Source organism: Podarcis bocagei (genome assembly GCF_964188305.1).
Source record: "Podarcis bocagei genome assembly, chromosome: 4".
NCBI lineage: Eukaryota > Metazoa > Chordata > Lepidosauria > Squamata > Lacertidae > Podarcis > Podarcis bocagei.
The window spans coordinates 46,445,656-46,462,906 of NC_138128.1; the positions used below are offsets into that span (position 1 = coordinate 46,445,656).

The following is a 17,251-nucleotide window of genomic DNA, read 5'->3' on the forward strand; positions in this document are numbered from 1 at the left end:
ATAGCCTGGATACTAGAAAGTAGGAGTGACACCTTTAAAAAATATAGATCATACTAAAATGAGAGTGTAGCCATTTTCAGGTGCCTCAAAGTCCTGAAACTTGTGAGATGAGGCAGCAGGAACAAGTGTGGTCGTTTCATCCCTCACCCCTCCTCTCTATTTTTTTGCCTTCTGCCTTGGGAAAGGAGAATGTCTGTCTGCAGTGGGAATGCTTTTGTATCTGTAGTGGCTTCCTGTGTGTATTGGAATGCTTTCATAGGTTTGAAGGCAATAGTGGTGGACCTAGCACATTTCACCCTACTGCCCCCCATGCTTACTGTTACCACTTTGGAGCACATGAAGATGGATTTTTGGATGGATTTCCCCCCTAAATTGATTTTTGAATTCTGAATTTATTGTTATTCATGTTTTATATTGTATTTTATGCTGTTTTTTGTTGCATCAATTAAGTGTTTTAAATTTGTTGTTAGCCGCCCTGAGCCCGGTTTTCTGAACCGGGAAGGGCGGGGTATAAATAATTTTTTAATTTATAGATAGATAGATAGATAGATAGATAGAGCTGGAGAATAAGCTGCCTGTGAGCCAGAATTACTGGATCAAAATTGCATGTGATACGCTGGAATATTAAATTGGAGGGTAGAACATAGTGTACTTTTGCTGAGGATGGTTGCATACAGCCATGCTCCTCTCTGTTGGAAAAGTGTGTTGTCCATTTTCCAGGGCACATCTGTCTGCCTTTGCCATTAATAAAAATCCTCTTTACAAAGTGATGTAAAGCAGGGTATTGGTCTTGGGCTCTAAATTCACGCCTATGTTTTTCTTTCTCTTAGGAGTCGGAAGGACAGCCTAGAAAGTGAAAGCTCGGCAACAATTATTCCTCATGAGTTGATTCGCACAAGACAGCTTGAGAGTGTGCACCTGAAATTCAACCAGGAATCAGGAGCATTGATTCCACTTTGTTTAAGGTGAGTAGTCAGCCTGGTTCACTCAGTTGGTTAGAGCGTGGTGCTGATAACTCCAAGGTTGCAGGTTCGAAACCCATATGGGATGGCTGCATATTCATGCATTGCAGGGCATTGGACGAGATGATCCTCGGTGTCGATTCCAACTCTATAATTATGTGAACTACAGCTTTCTGTGAACTACCACCCTCTTGCTGCTGTCACTTCAAGCACACTGTCACCATTTAACAAGGCATTTTGTCCATGTGACGTTCACTTGTGAATGTACATGCTAATAATAATGCACTGGTACACAAGGCACTGCTTTTATCATAATTTAGTCCAATATACAGCCCTGTATCGATAGAATCCTAAGTAACTGTCAGCTGATTTGATTGATTTATGAAAGATTGTGTATTGCAGTTAGTGAGGAAGAGTACAATTGAGTGTGGTTATCGAAAGTGGAGTTTTGGTATGGAATTGCTTTCACTTGAGCTCCCTTATAACACACTCAGTAGTGTAGGAGCTAATTCCCTGTGGTGTGAACTCATGAGACTGCACTATGCTCATCAGTATTGAAACTGAAACACAGGTCAAATCTAAGTCGTCTTCTTTTTTTACCCAGGGCCAAAATAGTCAGCAAGGGCCTTAATCATAGGTTACTGTGGTCATGTTATGTTCACCCCCTTATGCCTTACTTTTTTATTATCTGTGAATTTAGAGTAATGTGCGTACATGCTGTGAGACTTGAGTAGTTTAGTGCTTATAATATAGCAGTGTGTCACATGGAGAAGATACTGTGGATTTAGAAATCACATTTATGAGTGTTTATATTTACTCTTCCAGGGGCAGACTATTACATGGACGGCACTTTACATACAAAAGTATTACGGGAGATACAGCAATCACTTTTGTGTCCACAGGAGTTGAAGGGGCCTTTGCTACAGAGGAGCATCCATATGCAGCCCATGGGCCTTGGTTACAAGTAAGAGCCCTCTCATCCTCTTTCCATCTTGCTGCAGTCACTCCTTCCTTCTTCCCAAAAGAACATTTCTTCACTTCATTTTGCTATATTATTTTTAGGCCAAGGAAGCCTTTGCATTCTGCTGCAGTTTCTTTTGAAGTGTTTAGGAAAGAGAATTTAAAGCCAAAAAGTAATGGCAGTCTCTAATACTCTCTTCTGTGTAAACAGCAATTTTCTCTCCCAGAATCCCAGAGCATTTTACCAACTCTGCATCCTCTAATTCCCTCTCTTACCACTGCAATGCAGCTACCTCTTGTAGTTACTGTTTTTGAACAGCACAATGCAGCCTAGAAGACAAGGTTACAATACTTGAACCCTTGAAAAACTCAAAAGGAAAATCAAAACTGCAGAAATGGGAACCTTGCAAAATGATCTTCGCCTAGGGCGCTGTTGTGAAGAGGCCTGGTTTTTGAGCAGAGAGGCATAGTATTCCTCTTCCCTTAATATGAAACTGTAACACACTTTTGATTTAAGAGTTTTTTTCTTAAGATATCCACAACATGAATTCCTAGAAATGACCGCACTCCTCCTGGCCCCTTTGTACACTGGGTATGTTTCACCCTTCCTAAAATCTTGCCATCATAACTGCGTACATCCTCTAGGATGAGCTAGTGGGGGCAGGAAATAGAGGAACTATTTGAAACAACTGAGTGAAATCCATGCCTATGAAGGATGGAACTCTGCATGGCTTCTGTATCTCGTCTTGAAATACTTTCAAAGCTGTAGCTTTGTGTATATAATCTACAACTAGTTAAGAAAAGGACAGGAAGTTTAGATGTGTGGCCATTTCTCCCCCCTCACATTTTTCAAGATGCATTTCTTTCCTAAGAACCCTTCAGTTCTTTGCTCCTGTAGGTGTCACAATTGGGCTGGGTATGAACTTTTTTTTTTAAAAAAAAATATTCTTAAGGCATATGAGCTTGAAACACTTTTAGAACATGTTGAACATGTAGGAAGTCCCTGTCAGCTTGTTTTCTGAGAAATGGATTCGCTTTCCCAGCACACTAATGATTTAGGATAGACACTCAAAGGATCTAGTCCATTGTTCTGTTTCTTGTACTATTGCCTGTGGCCTCTGAATATTTGCTCCAGATAATGGCTTTTTAGGATTTGTCCATGTGGGAATGTATTGAAGAGCCCTGTATAGCTTCTCAGTTAGTGCTCCGGCTATTAAGAAAGCACAGACAGTACAGACCCTTTTCAGAATAGACAAAGAATGATCTACATTTGCTGGTTGTGGGTGTGACATTTTTGGAAATAACCTTACCCAGTTTCATGCACCTCTGGCCGTCCTTCTTGCTGCTACCTGCCCTATAATTAGACATAACTGACAGATATAGGAAAGCTAGAATGAGTAGTTAGGGCCTAGAGCAAGCAGGTTAGTAGGTGAACCTGTAGTTGTAGAATATTCTTAGTTTTCGAAATGAAATAGCAGCTTAGCACAACCCATGTTTGGGGGGATAAAGGAGCACATTTGTCCTCAGCAGAGGTTTTGTATAATCAGATAAAGAATTCCCCAATGTCAGGGACAAGCAGGAGTTCCAAGGGGTGGGCAGAGAAGGCACGGGGGTAGGAGGATGGGGCAGGGAAAGAAGCCAGTGATTTGGGGGGTTCTGTGCCACCTGTGAGGCAGGAGCTGGGGTTGGAGGAAGAGGAAGAGTCCGGGCGGGCAGGCAGCTGCGGGGGGGGGGGCTCCTCTGTCCCTCCCCCGCTGTCTCCAAGGACAAGGAGGGGCTTAAAGCGACAGGAGCAGCTGGAGCTGCTGTGCAGGTGAAGTCGCCAGTTGCTTGTGTGAGGGGGCTTAAGTGAGCTGGAAGGGGCATGGTTGCTCCAACTGTCTGGGCCAGAGTACAATGCTGAAGAAGTAGGTGCCTAGCTAGCTAATTAGTAGGAGTGCTGTGTATATCCCTTGCACCTTAGGAGCTGGTGTAGTTGAGTGTTTTGCCAACAAAGAACTAAACTACCAATTGCTTATTCTCGTTGGGGCTGGGTGTGCTCTGGACACCCAACCACATTTACTCCCCGTTCGATTCTGTACCTAACAGTGACTACTCGTACCCAGCCCTTTTACTGTGTTTCATTTTTGTCTAGCAAGGAAGTGGGAGATGTATGAAAGTGTAAAAAATGTGACCTCTAAATGAGTGCTTTTGACTCCTCATTAGAAGCATAAAGGTATTTGGCTCTAAATGGAAAGAATGTTTTGGATAACGATAACAAAAGAGAATGTAGTAAGATTCAGACTATAAGCCTTTGCCCGTTTACTTGGGAATAAGCTCCACAGAACATAATGGGATTTACTCCTGAGTAGACATGTAGAGGATTATATTATGTTTCCTAATGTAAAAACCACCAGGAAATTGTGATAGCAAGAATGGATGTAAAGGTGAGCATGTGGATATAAAGGTGAGCATGTGACTGAACTAAGGAAGATCCAGGTTGGACTTTTCTTGATTCTGAACATGATGAAATGTAAATGTTCAGCTATAAATTAAATACAATGTACATCCTTATAGAAAGATCTTTAAACCTTTTAGCAGTCAGCAATCCAGCTGTGCTCTCTGAATCTTGACAGAGGTCAACCAGTGTTTTGTATGCCTTCTTTGGAAATATGGCACTCATGTTTCCAAAGCACCTTTCCTTCTATTACTACTACCTTACAGAAAATCAGCTGCCAAAAACCCTACGGTCATACTTCTACAGGAACAAGGTGTGTTTACCAAGAATTGATTAGCTCCACTTTAAGTACTAATCTTGCCAAGGTGAAGGTGAATTAAATTGAGCAAGAAAAAGCAGCTCATCCCCTTGTCTGATCCAGCAGGGCTGCTCTTAGATACCCTGACCTTAGCCTGTTTAAGGCTTTAAAAGGAAAACAAAACATAACCCAGTATTTTGCATTTAACTTGGAAGCAAACTACTCACTTCTCTGGTAAAAACAAACAAACAAAACCTTGGAAGCAAGCTGAAATCCAGTCTAGATGTTTTAACTCTGAAATAATAAAATCCCTGGCAGTCAGTATCTGTTAATAGGCACACACTCTGCCTCAGTGAACATTGTTGAAAGACAGCCACACGTCCAATGGATTACAGCAGCGGTGAGATACCTCTGGAGGCAATTTCCCCCAATCCATGTCCACTTAGCCCACACTTGATGTCACATGTCAGGTGTGAGGCAGGTAAAAAGACGCAGCTGCATTGGGAGGGGGCTTTTATTTGGTGCCTTTTAAAATGGGTGTCAAATCCACTTCTGGGATTGGTTCTACACAGGATCTCATGAGTGCAGCCAGTCCCTGCTGGAAGTGGGGCTTGCAGCTGCCACTGGTGAGCTGACTTGCAGTGACTACAGACCCCATTTTGTTTGACTTCATGGTTTGATTTCAACAGTTGGCCCCACTTTGCTTACATGTGAGGTGATTGAACACCAAAATAAGGCTTCTGTCATGTTTGGTTTTAGCTTCCACACCAAAAGTTCAGACCCCCCCCCCCAAGCTGCCATTGCTAGTACCTGATGCATATACTATTCATTTTTCATACAGAGAGCATCCATTAGTCACAAAGTGAGCCTTCTGCCCTCAGTACAGCTCATAGTTCTTCCTCAATGTCTTTTTTAATACTCTCTTGCAGTTGCATACCTTTTTCTCCACCTTTTTAAGCTCAGAACTTGCTGAGCTCCCTAACATCAATTTGGAACACACAATTCCAGATTGTTTAGGAATCTATATGCTACCCCAAATAGTATTATGGGGAGGAGTGCAACTTAATATTATTTAGATTTTATAATAATCTCATAGCAAATTAAGGTTTTTTGGCCACAAAATTTGAGGCTTTTTAGCATTACATATTAAAGTCCATGAAGAAAACTTTTCTACAAGTTTTTTATACCTGCTAATCAGTTACACCAAGCTGAAACTTAAGGATTCCTTGTGTCAGCCTAGCTTAATTCCCTAACACCTTCCACTGTCTCCGGTATTGTTCAATGAGAAAATCACTTTGAGCCACAAAGATGCTAAGCAAGCAAGAAGTCTCATTTGTTAGCACTAAGCTTCTGTTTGTATGTTAGTTACTGTGGCAGTGTCTCTGATGTGTAACACTCATACTAATGCTGTACATGATCAAAGGCTTCCAGCAACAGTTTCACCTCCTCTGGAATAATGGCTGCCAAAAGCATCAGCACCTCTTTCTGAAGATATTGCTAAGGCAAACCTCTTCCTGGGGGCAGAGTGAATGCTTCAGGTGAGCATTAAAACAGCCATGCTGGGTCAAACAAATAGCCTATCCAGTGTTGTGTAATGGGCTTTCTGTCATAGAAACCACATACAAAATTTTTAATAGCATTGGAGCTATTAAAACAGCATTTTCCATTTCTTCCTGTTTTCTTCCAGCATCTGTCAGTCCATGGTGTTAGGAATAGTCAAAGCATTAAAAAGCTAAGACAGAACTTGCATTAAGACAGTACCTTTTCCGAAATAATAAAATGGCTGCTTCATTCTTTATGTAGCAGCACACATGCATTTGCCAGTGCCTTTGCTTTATTAAAGGACCACCCCTCTCTTGGCTCCATTGTGTCTTTATCTGCTTAACAGGCATTTGCAAATGCATAGTTGTTGCTTGCCCACTCTGAATTTATATTTTTACATCTAACAATATAATGTGAAAGGTAAGAAAAATGGCGAACATCATTATTTTGAAACTGGCACAAATGTTCATTTTGCTGTAAATACACATGTTGGAGAAACTGGTGTGCTGAGCCTGACCTCACCTTCATCTAGGCGAAAACTCATTTGAAAAGCAGTCCTGTAATTTACAGTCCCTTTAACATGTTTAGCCATCTTTTGTAACATGATTTTGCTGTTGGATGTTACTATGCTGCTGGTGAGAAAAGTTCTACAGCTCAGGGCCAGACTAGATACAACAGTAGGCAGCTGGTTTTTTAAACAGTATTTTAATAGTCACAGCCATGCTTCCCCCCACTGAAACTACAGGGTAAGAGGAAAGGGATAATGCCTCTCCCTGGGGCTGTCATTTGTCTTGGGCAGAAATTAATACCTTTATAATATCTGCATGTTTTGACCCACAGAAAGAATGGTGTGGAGAGAGTGGTTAAAACACACTCCAGTTCTGCGATTCTGGCTGGATCTCCCCTGCCACCCCCTCCCAGCTATTATTAAAGTATTAAAAATAGCAACACTATCTGCCTTCAGATGTAAGAAATGTGGGTAAGGAAACAGGGGCTGTTAGGGATGAGTATTCTAGCTCTGGCCTTCATCAGTTTTTGTCGTGTTCCACTTTGTAAAAGGTGACTGTGTCTGGTGGGGAAGCCTTTAATATCTATGGAGGCTTCCAGCACATTTTGGAACCATACTTTCCCCTATAAGGAGCCTCCGCAAATACAAAAATTCCCCTCCCTGACACAGCCACTTCCTACAATTTAGACAATGATAAAAATCTAATAACCAAAGAAGGCTGCTGCCATGCCTGATTATGCCTACAGGTATGAGCAGTGTAAAAAATGTCTCCTCTTGATGTTGCTGTGTGTTATCTGTTTCCAAATAAAATTTAACTTCCTATTTGTTGCGGAGCATAGGCATCTCAACAGGTGTAAGCCATAATGGGTGTATGAAACAGCCATGCCATAGGCATAGGCAGGATTTATGTTGGGGGGGGGGGAGGCAGGACACCCACCTGTCATCATCCTCTGTCTGGCAGATTTGGAATGAAATGTCTCAACAACAGTTTTAAATCACTTTCTTTTGCTCAGAAAAATCTGTCAAAAATCTTTTTACAGTTTCAACTTTTCATTAAGTATTTTTATTTATTTACTTGATGGGGGGAGGCAGCTTCCCCCTCCCGGCTATGCCCATGAGCCATGTTAAGAGGCAGTATGCCAGTGAATACAACAATATTCTTGGGAGCAACAGTGTTGGAGGGCTCTTGCCTTTATGTTGTGTTTGCCATCTTCCCAGGAGCTGGCCACTGTGAGAAATGGGTACTGCCTTTTAGGTAGTGGTAACAACTAATTCTGCGCTTGGTGTTGTCTAAGTGTAGCTGCATATGTGATCATTGGGAAGAAATACACAAGAAATTGCAGCAGCCACTGCTCATACCGCATTCAAAATTTGCTTTCAAAAGTGCCTGGCATTTGGCTTGCAAGCAAGTATGCAGGGCAGCACTTGAACCAAGCCCGGCATGGGAAGTGAGAAGCTCCACTGTGCACATTGAAGTCACTATTAAGGTTTCAGTCTGCCATTTTGTTGATCACCCTTGCTAATCAAGTTCTTCTCAAGCTTTGGCTATATAACAGTAATAATAGCAACAGCTGTAACAAATATTTTATTTATTTAACCCTTTGTCATGTAGGGTCCCAAGGTGGTATGCAACAGCATAGGGAAACAAGTCACAAATGTGGCAAAACAGGTGAAAACCATAGCATCAGGTGAAAAAAGCAAACATAAGTTGCAACTGTACTTAACCAACCAGACTCAAAACCATCCTTGGAATGTCCTATTATTCAGCCATTTTTGCCTCCTGTTAGCTACTTTTCTTTAATATTTAACAGAAGGCTAATCCCTAACAGGCCTTGACTTGGGTTCTTATTTTTAGAGCAGGGAGCTTGATGTACCTTTTTGAAAGGTCCATGTCTTTGATGTGCATTGAATCACTCTTAGGTTTCATGCCCAAAAAATTCTGTTACGTTGATAAAGAAGGATTTCTCTTCATAAAAATCCTTATCGAAGCATTTCATAAGAAAATAAGGGTCTCTGACATGCAGTTTACCTCTGAAGAGTAATTTCTTGTTTCAATAAAATAATGACCATTTTTTTCTTTAAAGTTCCCCAAGTCTCAGTGGCATGTTGGGAATACCAATATATGCTAAAGGTTTGTGGAACAATATAGGTTGAGTCTTTTGTGTCATTTCCTCAAGTCTCCCTTGAGTAGTGTAGCTTTACAGGGGAAGTGTGATGATTGTGACAAGCACATTCCAACACAATTACCAACACCCACCACAAACTGCTTTACTTGTTGCTTGAACAAACTAAGAGAGCTGACTTAATATATTGTACAATTGCTCTGTTCTAGTAAGGCTGTCCAGAGGCAAGCATTTAGCAGTTTTATCACTTTCTCAAGATTTGTGTACATACATAGCACTGTGCAAATCATCCCCTAGGTTTGTTGAAGCAAAACAAGGCAATAGTGCCTTACCCTCTGGTAGGTGTTGAGAGGCACTATTAAGCCATGTTTAGCCTCTCCAGGGACCAGCATAGGGTTGATTCTACAGTCTAAGCTTGAATGACTCTGCCGCACCATCCCATTTTTAGCAAGAGAAGAAACAGTCAGCTCTCTCAAGTTTGCAAGCTCTTGCCCCATTAAATTCCTGGCTGCTATTCATATAAGAAGGTCCATTAGCAGTATGAAGATGCAGGCCTCCCTCCCTCCCTTCCACTGTTGGAAGGAAGGAGGCACTGTTCTTGGCAATGTCTGTCCAGAATTGGGTAGGTACATTGCAGAGAATTGGAAACAGGGTCCCATGGCATCAGTGTTCTATTACCATAAGTGTTCATGGGCTGGAGTCCACTTCATCAGATACATGTAGTATTATACACAGTTGGCAGTATGGGTATAGAGAAGTGGGAGAGAGAAAGAGAGAGAGAGAGAGAGAGAGGGGGGGGGGGCCAAATGGCCGTGAACAGCAACAAGTACATAAAATTGTCACAGCTATAAACCTGAAGAGAAGGGGAAAAACATTCACAAAAGCAGCAATTGGTGATAACATAATTATCCTAAGTTTTGCAATTGTTAGTTAACATTTGTACTGAACAGGAAACTATTGTCTGTATTCAAGCCTGAACAGACTTGGACTTCTTGGTTCTAATTCAACAATTTCACGCTGGAGTCTCCTTATAAAATAATTTCAGAGAATGCAATTTTTCAGGTTAGTAACAGGGCTCTGGGATGTTGAAATGTACTCTTACTGGTTTCTGAATGCTGCCATTTCTAGTGTCTGATTTGCAAACGTTTCGTCTTTTGCATAGAGACTGACCTTTATGTAGAAGGACATTGCTAGCAGGTGACAATATATTACAAAGGAATATGAGCAGGTGCACGAGTCCTTAACATTAGGTCTTACAATAGTGCATCAACTTTGTCTTAATAAACACTCAGGCATCTAGGGTTGCAGTAGGGTCTGTGTCCATGTACAGCTACTTGAAAAGATCTCAGCAAATATCAGACCCTGGGCAGGAGAGGCACTCCTTCTGGTAGTCAGAGCCCCAACTATTCCAGGCTTTCTATGTTAACCAGAACCTTGAATTTGAGAGTAGCTATCTTTAAGCAAGGATAAGTCAACTCAAGGCCTGTGAGAAAACAGTATCATTGTTCAGGATGGCCTGTAGATCCTTGACATTATGCAGACATGGTTTACTTGTGAGCTGTACATGACAGGTAGTGTTCTGTCAAATTTCCCCCCTTACGGGACTCTCCTGTAGTAGATTATTTCTAGATACAAGTATAACCTTGATGATCCTGCTTTTTCACTTCATTGGGTTGGTGTCAATTGTTTTAAGAAATTCCTGATGTAAATCCTAAAGGTGTGAGTCCCTGTCCAACAGGTTGGAACAGATGCAGTTCTCTTAATAAGGCTTGGCTATGGACAGTGGATCTTGTAGTGTCTTTGTGGTGAAAGTTAGATTACAGATGTGCAGTGGGTTTCTGGTATAAGGTGATGCTTGTATTTTTATTGCATAGAAGCACACTGGTGTCCAGAAAGTGAACTGGCTTCTTGAAGTGGTCCAGGCCCAGGTCCATGTTCAGACCATCAACCTAATTTAATAAACCTTAGTTTGTGTGATTCCATTTGGTGGCTTAAACAATCGATCTGAAGGACAAAAAATACTTCCTCAGGTTTTAGATGGTGTGAATATGTCACAGCAAGAATGGTCTAAGGTGGCAACTTTTATAAGTGAAATAATTAGCAGGATTCCAACAACAAACTGCTTGTTCCCACAAAACACTTTTCCTCCATAGAAGCTGCAGCAGCATTGTCTCTTCCTACCCCAATAAGGGCTGTTTTGCTGTGGCACTTCAGCCACCTACCACATTTCTGTCATATCCATGGTCATCATATCATCATTGTAGGCCGAGGAAGTCGTGTACAGAGGGACAGGTCAGCGGATTCCAGCATAGTTGAAGAAGTCAGACAATGTGTGTTGAAAATATAACCTTTGGGGTACCTGGATCAAGGGAGAAGGATGGCGAAACCTAGCTTTGTTTCTCCTCTCCCCTTTGCTTGACTTGGGGTGGGAGAAATAAAGCTATATTTTGCAAGCGAAAGCAGAGAAGCCTCGCTGCTGTTTCGAAGAGCAAGCAGGATTGCTCACCCTTCACATTAGCCAGTGCTTAGGGAGGGGGATTCTTTTAATGCTAATTTCAGGCATGTGAGAGAGCTCCCTGCAGGGTGCACTCTTACATTCCTGCACCAAACAGGTTCGCTTGCCCTTTCATCAGCCAGTGGTGGTGGGGATCCTACTCAGCAAAGAGCCCTCACATGCACCGAAAGCCCAGTTCTTAGGAGGATCGTTCTTCCTTCACGCCAGCTGCTAGGTACTGAGTTCCAAAAGCGCTGTTTGAAATATCCATCCCCATTCTCCTTTAAACAGTGCTTTTATGCACCCCTTTGCTGAAACAGGAGCATGGGGCTCTCTTAAAGTGCTTTTCAAAAGCACTGTTTGAAGCCACTCGCACACTTCTCTTGTGAGCAGGTGGTAGTGGCAGGGGGGAGAGTGTGAGAGACCTTTCTTCCCCACATTGCCTGCGTACTTGTAGGAGAAGAACATGCACTGCCTCAAACAGCACTTCTGAGCAGGATATAATTCCCACCCATGGGCAAATGAGCAGAGATTACATCCTGCTGGGAACAGAATACACAGCCAAGCCAGACTTAAACCCCATCCTCCCACTGATCTACTGACATCGGCAGGTAGGCGTGGTTTGGGAGAAATGGCCTCATGGGTCACATTGGTTCCCCACCCCTGCTGTATGAAATAAACTATTAGAATGAGAATGTTTCTAGGATACATCTGGGGTTGGGTAACAACCGGTGCAGACAAACCCTTTTTACAGAGAACATCTATTGCTGGCCAGCCAAGTTTTTCCTGTTAACATTAGTTCATAAAATGTAATTTTAAGGAATTTGTTATTGTTTCTTGGCATCAACAACCAGACCTATAGAGTTACCTTTGCTTTCTCAAAACCTCCAGTTTCTTTTAGCCTTGCTGTAGAGACTCCCTCCAATGGATGAGAGAGAGGTTTTGCTGGGCATGCCACTCATACTTCTGCTTCTTTTTTTTACATTTTTAGAAAATGTTTCAGCTTTCCTATTTTGTCATTGCATAGTATATGCCAAGCCTTCATTGTAAACAAGAAATGTGAGTTCAGTTGTGTTTTTTTAAGTGCTCTTGGTCAATGCAAGTGAGATTCAAATTCCTAACTGCTGATCCTGCAAGATGGGGGAAATAGCCTCAAAATACAAACATGTCTTCTCCATAAATGTAAAGCATCATTTCTGTGTTTGCACAGTATTCTCATTGTTCCATCTTGCCTAGTGTAATTCAGTGCTGCAAGATGTAGTGAGGGCCACAGGCTTAGATGACTTTAAAATGAGACTTATAGAGGATGGGTGTATCACTGCATAATATGATAGCTAAACAGAGCCTCCCAGTCTCAAAGATTGTCTTTCTCTGAACATCCCGAGCTGAGGTGCAAACAGCAGAGGAGGGCTGTTTTCATCCCTTGCTGTGGTCTTTCCTGAAGCATATTTCTAGTTATTGCTGTCCAGATATGTCCACTGTTTGCCTGAGCCTAGAAAACCTAGCATTGGTTGCTAAAGGCGGAGCACACTTGTAAGGTAGAGGGGGGTGTTGTATGTTTTACAAACAGTCTCCATACAAAGGCAGAACCATGTCCTAGCTTGAGAAACCAGTTACAGCAGGCTAGTGAGGCAGGAACTGTTTGCACAATGCCACCAGGTCTATTGAAGTGTTGTGGCATTTCAAAAGCCCCATAGTGAGTACCATTTGATAGTCTAGGGACTGTTTGCTGCTCTAGGGACTGTTTACCATGTTAGTTGTAGCTGAAAGTTTCCCTGGGAGGAAAAGATCCTCTTGGATGAGAGTTTTGAATGTGTGTAGAACAACAGAGATACTTATCTCAGATTTTCCTATCATTTTCTTAGAGGGAATTTCCCCTCCCCCCATAGGGGAATAAATGGCTACTGTCTGCTACCAGTCTCTTCATAGTGTCCTGTTGTTAGGAGCTCTTAAATATTCTCAAAAGGTGGTGCTCAGTTCAAGTTGAACATTTTTCAAAGAACAGGGCCTATTTGTTCAATTTCAACTTCTAAGCTTCTAAATCCCAGAAGAAATTAAATGAGGTGCCTAGAGCTATGACAGCCTGTGATGTTGATTTGCTGCAGATGTCACCTTTAATATCATGCACATCAAATGCATGCGATTTCTAGTGCAATGTGGTGCCGCCACTGCAGGAACAGTGCTGAATTTAAGGAATGCTGTGAAAAAGATATTGTTGATAATAGCTAACTGTACAGTCTCCTTAAAAGCCATGCTGTAGGAACTCTTGAGGGTGAAAACATGGGTAGGAAATAAGGGGTTTTGCTGCTATGCCTAAATGCCCTTGTGTATCTGGTTTATCTGACCCTTGCAGAAGAAGGACCCTTGCTAGGGCAGGTATATCTTTTGTCTATTAGCACTGGATTACGTCTTGGTATTTCAGGCATGGTTTAACAAAGAAGTTCTTTGAAGGTTAGATTATTTGACCCATTTGGTAGGAAATGTGTTTGCAGGCTAATAGTAGCTTGCTCCTCTTCCTCCTATCAGTTCATTGAAGCCTAAGGCTAGCTCATGGTGTTTCAGACAAAAAGCACCTCCTTTCTCCTATTGCCTGTCTTTTCAGATAATGTGATCTCTCTTCACAATTCTTAGCTTTTCTTCTTCTCTGAATCAAAGCTTTCAGTTTTTGACACAGGGGGAGAATTGATGATACAACTAGATTCCCTAATAATTGCAGCATTTTGTAGGTACTAGGGGAGGAAACAAACCAACCTCCAAGGGCTTTGTGAATTTCTGTATGAACAACAGTACAGTTTCTTCTCTGTGCACTAAGAAAGAGTCTGTTGCTTGGCAATTAGGTGAAGCTTGGAGCGTAAAAGAATAAAACTACTGTCTCTCCCTTTTGCAGATCCTGCTGACTGAAGAGTTTGTGGAAAGAATGCTGGAAGACCTAGAAGATCTGAATTCTTCAGAGGAAGTAAGTTTCTTAACTCTAATATCCAAAGGGACTCTTTCTGTATTCAGGGGGTTGATTTGCTTGGTTGATGGTTTGATGGCCTGGTTTCTTGGCTATAAATGCAGGGCTCATGTTTTCTTTGCTGTTATCACCCAGTCCTTGAAAGTCCTTCATGTGGCCACCCCAAGATTATGTGGTCGGAGCACTGGGGATGGTAAAAATTGAATGTTCTATTTTAGGACTTCTATGCTAGCCACTCCCCTGGCAGTTGTTGATGTCTTGACAAAATTCCGATGGAGTTCCTATCCCTTATAGTCTACTGAATGTAGACATAGACTTTGACTGTCTGTAATGACACCTTCAGTAGTTTTTTACTGCTTACTTGACAGCCTTGCATTGTGGTAAGAGCATTTATATGACTCCTCTGTGGGGCTGCTAATGGTTTTTCATGTGCATATCATAAGGTAATCCTCCCTAACATTCATTCATTGCCATGAAAAGCAAATAATCCTAATTCTCACAGTTCTGTTGACTCCAGTCAAGGTTTGTCTGCTTGTAGAACAGCCTTTCCTACTTGTACTGCCCAAACTGGCCTGTTGTTTAATTCTTACTGCTGAAGTTTTGTAGTCTCAGAATTAGAAGGCTGTGTTGTAATGAAAGTTACAGTAGTTGTTTATTTTTAAATTGACAGGATAAGGGGAGGGTGGCAGAAATTTACAGTCAAAGGAGATATCACAACCAACTTGGAACATGCACACCTGGTTTTCTGTAATGGAGTCTGTCTTGGGGCCTCTCTTGGCCAAAACTGAAACTTCCTTTTAAGGTGCAGGCTACTATAGAAAAGTTATTTTTAGGCATGCTTCATATTTATTTTTAGGGGTGCTTCATAACAGTCTTCAGGATTGGCAGTGGGGAACCCTCTCCATTCCCCAAAGTCTTAGGTCAATGAGAAGTTTGGTTCATCATATGAGGAGTTGGTGACTGCCTCTTGGTCAGGGCCAGAAAGACAGCTGGCTCAGGGACTGCGTAGTTACCTAGAATCTTAAAACCATGCAGGAAGGCTTGGCACACTTCTTACATGGATTAAAAATGGATTTGAGAGCTATTTTGAGGAACAGTCAACATTAAAAATGGGGGTGTGGTTTTTTTTTACAGCAACAAAAACAAAAAAGAATGAAGTTAAAAGACTGTTTCATCTTGCATCTAATACTTAACCCAGTAATGTGAATGAAGTTGTCTTTCATTATTACACCAAGTTTACTGCCTCCCTAATTTTTATTTATCTCAAGATCATTCAAGTTTTTAGTGAATAAATGATAGTTCTAAATTACTTTTTAACCATTTTTTCATGCACTATTTTAGTGTTGTTAGCCGCCCTGAGCCCGGCTTCGGCTGGGGAGGGCGGGATATAAATAAAATTTATTATTATTATTATTATTATTATTATTATTATTATTATTATTATTATTATGTGAAGAAATTATTGGAGGAGTTTTAAAATAAGTTTACCATTGAATGATCTTCCCTCAGTGAAGGAGAGCCCTAATGTGAGCTTTCTCTTGACTTTCTGTAAGCGTGATCTACTGGTTCACTCTGTTGACAGTAGGTTTCTGTTATACCCAGGATTCCTGTTTTTTTTAGCTTCCAAGCTCTTAAGCTCTCCCATCACAGTTAAGAGATTTCTGTAATGTTAACATATAAACACCTATACATTCTATCTCTCTTCAAACATTTTCTAGTTCAATTTCTTCAGTCACTCTTTGGGTTTTTGCTAGCTACCATTTTTCTCTGTAAACTCGTTTTAGAGTTGTACTCTGTCCTCCACTTTACCTGAAAAACATTTACATCATCATCCTTAAGTGTTAAATCATCCCGAACTTGATGATCCTCAACTCCTGTTTGCTTACCCTGAGAAGTTAAGTCTAATAGCTGCTCTGTGACTTCTTTCATGTTCAGCACCAGCAGTTTGGTTACACTGCAGTTGAAGTGGAGGGTGCCTCTTTTGTACAGGCTCAGCTTGTCCCAGAAGAGACCCTGATGTCTAGCAAATGGCTGCTCTAAAATGCTTTGCTTAATAGTGTGATAGAAATTTCCTTAATCTATACTCTTCCTCTTCATACCACTATCACATCCAAGAACTAGGGCCCTGCAGTTTCATCAGTCTAGCTGGTCATGTATGTGGAAGAGAGAGCATTTCTGAAAATACTACCTTGAAGGGCTTTGACTCAATGTTCTACTCAGTGCTATTTTTCTAGAAAAAGAGGTGCCAGAACTCAGCATGAACACCTCCCTCGTTCTCTTTGAATGGCAATGGTGCCCACCTGAGAGCTGCTGGAACTGAGTTCTGGCAGGAAAAAAGCCCGTGTAACTTAACCACTCCTCAGCCAATGTGCACAATGGTCATTGACTTCTCCATCTAACAGTCTATCCAGTCTACAGTCTTCCCACCAGGCAGACTCCACCCCCAGTTTTGTGATTGCCTCTTACTAGCCCCTTCCCCAATCAATTCCTGTAAGTTATTAAGCACCCAAGAAATAGGACAGTTCTATGGAATTCCCCCCCCCCAAATTCCTCAGCTAAGACCCTCATTCTCCATAATAGCAAATGAACTGTTGGCATGGAGTAAGGCTCCTCTATGTGTCCCTGAATTCTGCCCCTCTGTTTTTCAAAGTCAGCCTCAGGGGAATGAATTTGTTCCCAAATAACCAGGACCTCATAAGTCCCTATATTTCTGCTAGTTTTCTAGTTTTGCTACTGTTCTTGTTACGTTCATGTGGGATTGATGTTAACCTTGAGAGGCTTATTGGGACTTCACTTCCCCACGACCCTTGCATGAATCCTTTATTTGCCAGTCTCACCAGCTTCTTCCTCAACTACCTTATTGTGGGGTTTCACTTGTGTTTGTTGTATATCAAACCTATTTTAAAACTGTTTTATCACTGAATTTTCAATGTCTTGAACTCTGTGCGTGTTTGCTGTACCCTGAAGTCTT

The 17,251-nt window shown here is 41.6% G+C and overlaps 1 protein-coding gene across 4 annotated transcripts in view; it reads left to right on the forward strand.

The window, feature by feature from the left end:
- The window catches only part of SUFU (SUFU negative regulator of hedgehog signaling), a 71,150-nt gene that overhangs the window by 46,734 nt on the left and 7,165 nt on the right, over positions 1-17,251 (forward strand). For all 4 annotated transcript variants that reach the window (XM_081191993.1, XM_081191992.1, XM_081191994.1 and 1 more), the window contains 3 exons: positions 831-965; positions 1,788-1,926; positions 14,212-14,280. In XM_081191993.1, coding sequence (XP_081048119.1) covers positions 831-965; positions 1,788-1,926; positions 14,212-14,280 — 343 coding nt within the window. The remainder of the gene's footprint in view (positions 1-830; positions 966-1,787; positions 1,927-14,211; positions 14,281-17,251) is intronic.